The sequence below is a fragment of the Mustela nigripes genome, chromosome 18 (genome assembly GCF_022355385.1).
Source record: "Mustela nigripes isolate SB6536 chromosome 18, MUSNIG.SB6536, whole genome shotgun sequence".
Lineage (NCBI taxonomy): Eukaryota > Metazoa > Chordata > Mammalia > Carnivora > Mustelidae > Mustela > Mustela nigripes.
The window spans coordinates 5,766,380-5,770,434 of NC_081574.1; the positions used below are offsets into that span (position 1 = coordinate 5,766,380).

At 41.5% G+C, this 4,055-nt stretch overlaps 1 protein-coding gene across 3 annotated transcripts in view; it reads left to right on the forward strand.

Annotated features, from left to right (window-relative positions):
• MCPH1 (microcephalin 1) overlaps positions 1 to 4,055 on the forward strand; it is a 238,384-nt gene that overhangs the window by 37,844 nt on the left and 196,485 nt on the right. For all 3 annotated transcript variants that reach the window (XM_059384224.1, XM_059384225.1, XM_059384226.1), the window contains 2 exons: positions 2,589 to 2,732; positions 3,816 to 3,905. In XM_059384224.1, the coding sequence (XP_059240207.1) occupies positions 2,589 to 2,732; positions 3,816 to 3,905 (234 nt within the window). The remainder of the gene's footprint in view (positions 1 to 2,588; positions 2,733 to 3,815; positions 3,906 to 4,055) is intronic.

Below are 4,055 nucleotides of genomic sequence, written 5' to 3' on the forward strand. Positions count from 1 at the left end.
GGGGGGGGGGGGCGGGGGAAGCAGGCTCCCTGCTGAGCAGAGAGCCCAATGTGGGACTTTATCCCAGGACCCTGAGATCATGACCTGAGCCGAAGGCAGAGAGGCTTAACCCACTGAGCCACCCAGGTGCCCCTATTTCTGGTTTTTTTGATAATAATCATTCTAGTGTACTGTTGGAATCTCATTGTGGTTTTGATGTGCATTTCCCTCGTGATGAGTGGTGCTGACTCTTTTTTATGTACCTGTTGGCTATTTGTATGTCTTCTTTGGAAAAATGTCTTGTTTAGATCCTCTGCCCATTTTAAAAATTGGACTTTTTTTTTTTTTTTTGGCTAGATGTACTCTTTTAATTTTTAAAAATACTTTAGAAGATCATAAAACTCTGAAGTACCATATGGGTTTTTGTATTTCTCTTTTTTGCCTTTTTCTCTACCTAAATTCAGTGTTTCAGCCCAATCCCAACACATCATTGGTACATGGAAGCAATTTCGGTAACTTTATAATGCATAGCATAGAAATAAGAAGCACTCATTCCTCCACTTTTTATTGTAGTGTCTCTTGCCATGTCACGAATTCTCTGCTCTGTATTTTGAAACTTCTCATGCAGAATTATCAAGTTTTATTTTAAATCTGTCAGGGTAATGCAACAAAATTGACAAGAACATTTCGCTTGTATAGGTAGTGCTGCCAGATAACTTCCAAAAAACATTGCCTTTATCCTTTGTTTTTGTGCTGAGTCCTCCCAGTGCCTGATAATCAGGCCTCTTTCTCTTGGTGCCATGCTGGTCCCTCCCTACCAGCCTCGCACTAACTCGTCTCCTTGCTGCTCTGGCCAGACACATGGAGTAGCTCTTGACCTTTCTGCCTGATGCCAGTTACGCACCATGATCCTTACCCTTGCTTCTGAATGATTGCTTGGATCCTCCACTGATTTTCTCTAAGCATCAATCCATGGGAACCCTCCTAGCGGCTCTGTGACTGGGCCCTAGAGGCACTATGTCCTTAACCATCTGTCAGCTTCCTTGAGTCGAGGGTGTAAACGACAAGTCAGGTGCACACCCCATCCAGGGCTTCCCCTCCCTCACGGCGTCGTAAGGAAGAGCATTTCCGATGAAACTGTATGTTTGATGTGCCCTCCAGCCCCGCATGCCCTCTGTGGTCTGGTCAGCCTCCAGCCTCAGGAGGCTGACCCCTTCAGCCTCAGGTCAGCCTTGTACCGCTCTCCTGTCAGCTTTAGACTCTTGCTTTTTGGGCCTTCCTACACCAGTAATGGTGTATTTAAAAAGATTTGGCAAAATGATACTGAAATTTTTTTTTAATCTTTTTGGATTAAATTTATATCTTAGTAAAAATTGCTTTTTAATTACTACAAATATAAGGTATTACAGGTAAAATTGACTTATCTGATATTGGCAGATGTGTAGTTTGAGTTGTTCAAGCTTAAGAGTTGCAAAGGAGAAGATATTGAATGATTCTTGGTCTTTTTATTGGTGGGTGAAGTGGTCAGAGCCCTGACGTTCTCCTTGAGCAAATGCGAGGTATGGATTCCAGAAACACATAGCAGTGCACCCACATCCAGTTTAGCTCTCATTTCACGGCTGATGGACTCCTGACCCCAAATTTGATGTGTGTGTCCTTTGAGGGTCAGAGAGGGTTGGCTAGGGGTAGTGGTTTCTGAGACTCAGAGTAAACACTACTGTTAGAGGCAGAACTGTTTCTGTGCCCATCTTAGGTTCCTAGCTGGGGCTTTGTTATAAAAAGACAGATTAATGGGAGAAGAGCATAAGTTTTTTTGTGACATGCAGGCTCTCATAGGAGATAAAATCCCAAAGAAGTAGAACCTTAGTGCTTATGTTGAATAGGAGAGGCAGTTGTGGAAAAGTAAGACATAAGGGGAACCAAAGTAGGGTGGGCGTTTCTTTAACAAGATCTGTTTCACAGAATTCTCTTGGCATCAGCTCCCCATGTCTGGTGATAATATGGAGGGGTGCGTCTTTCAAAGGGGGGTTGTACCTCCTGCCTTTAGGAAGAAGCTTGAGGTAGGGGTGGGGGGCGTCCTGATACCTTTCACCTTCTGTGATTTAAGGCATTTTGCTCAAAATAATCCTTATGCCAAAGTGGCATGTTCGGGGTGATACATTCTGCCCTCTTTGTCAAGCGTTTAGGAACCAGATTGCGTTCTAGCTTTACCTTCTCACTGGTTGTATGATCCTGGGTATAAACAAGTTACTTAACTTTGGTGTGTTGATTTCTTCATCTTTACATGGGGAGACGGATAAGCTGATGCACTGGGTTAGGGAAAGGTTGAATGAAGCGGCGCACATAGTGTGCTGGTGATTATTAGCACAGTGCCTGGCATGTGGACATTTCTCAGCAAACGTTGGCCAACAGTTTCCTCACCAGTGTTACTGCTCGTGGGGGTGGCGGGGTGAAGAAAAGACTGTTGGTAGTAGTAGGTGATGTTGTTGCAGGGGACAAAGAAGACTGGGGGGGTGGATGCGGAGGGGGTGTTCCTCAAAAGAAATCATATTGTTATATTAAAACTTCTGGCCTTTTTTTTAGCTAAATAAATTTTTGTTTATTTTCAGATAATGATGTACCTGTTCTCTTATTTGAATCTAATGGCTCATTGATGTATAGTCCCACCATTAAAATGTGCAGCGGTCAGCATAGTGCAATGCAAAGGAGATTACAGGAGATGAAGAAGAAAAGGGAGAACCTCTCCCCTACGTGTAAGTGCTCACGTTTTATAAAGTGAAAATGAGCAGATTGCTTGGTCAGTAAATTGTGGTGGAAAGGTTTTTTTCTCTTTACATATTTTTGTCTTAACAAATCAACAGATTAACACATTTTTGTCTACATCTGGGTACACTTTGTTAATATTTTCTTCCAGAAAATCTTATGCATCACTGAGATTTTTAAAGCCTATATTGAGTTCATACTTTTAAAACATATATTTTAAGCACATATTGGGTACATAGTTTTTGTATGTATAGGTTGAGAATCCTATTTTTTTTTATAACCCCTTTGTAATTTTTAGTATATTTGGGATGTTTTCTTTTCCTTTTTTTTTTTAAGATTTTATTTATTTGACAGAGATCACAAGTAGGCAGAGAGGCAGGCAGAGAGAGAGGAGGAAGCAGGCTCCCCGCTGAGCAGAGAGCCCGATGCGGGGCTCGATCCCAGGACTCTGGGATCATGACCTGAGCCGAAGGCAGAGGCCTTTTAACCCACTGATCCACCCAGGCACCCCTGGGATGTTTTCTTTTTTAAAAAAATAAATCAGGGTCTTCTTTTGAGGGAATCTACATTAGACTAAATATCTCTTGCATTGGTTTTTGTTTTTCTTTATTTCTATTATCTTAATTTTTTAAAAAGATTTTATTTAAGAGAGACAGAGAGTGAGCAAGCATGAGTGGGGTGGGAGACTGAGGAGCCGAGAGAGAAGCAGATGTCCTGCTGAGCCTAGAGTCCGACCTGGGGCTTGATCCCAGGACCCTGAGATCGTGATTGGAGCTGAAACCCAGAGTCAGGTGCTTTAACTGACTGAGCCACCCAGGCACCCCTCAAAAGCTCTTCTAACCTTAATTATCCTCTGATTTAATCCTTTTTATAACCTGATATGTGTAGATTATTTTTTATGAATCTCATCATCTGTAATAGATTTGAGTATGTTTTTTGTGCTTACTGTTTTATAGTAGGTCTGGGATATGAAGTACCAGATGTAGATAGGTGTGTGGAAAACCAGGCTTACCATGGGCTTCATCTACTAATGTGTCAGAGTTGTGTCTGATGAAGTGTGTGATTGTTTTCAGCTTCACAGATGCTTGAAAAGTCCCTTGATAACCGAGCCAGCTCCCCAGGTGAAGCTTCTTGGAACATTTCACATGATACATTGTGCTCAGGTAGAATTTTTTTCTTTTTTTGTGGTATATTTAAACTGTGAGAATATGATGAATTTCTCATTTGGAGTTTCTTCTGATATCAAGAACAGTTGGTTAAAAACTAGAATTCATGAAATTAGATATTAAAATAAAAAATAGGTTTTGTAGTAT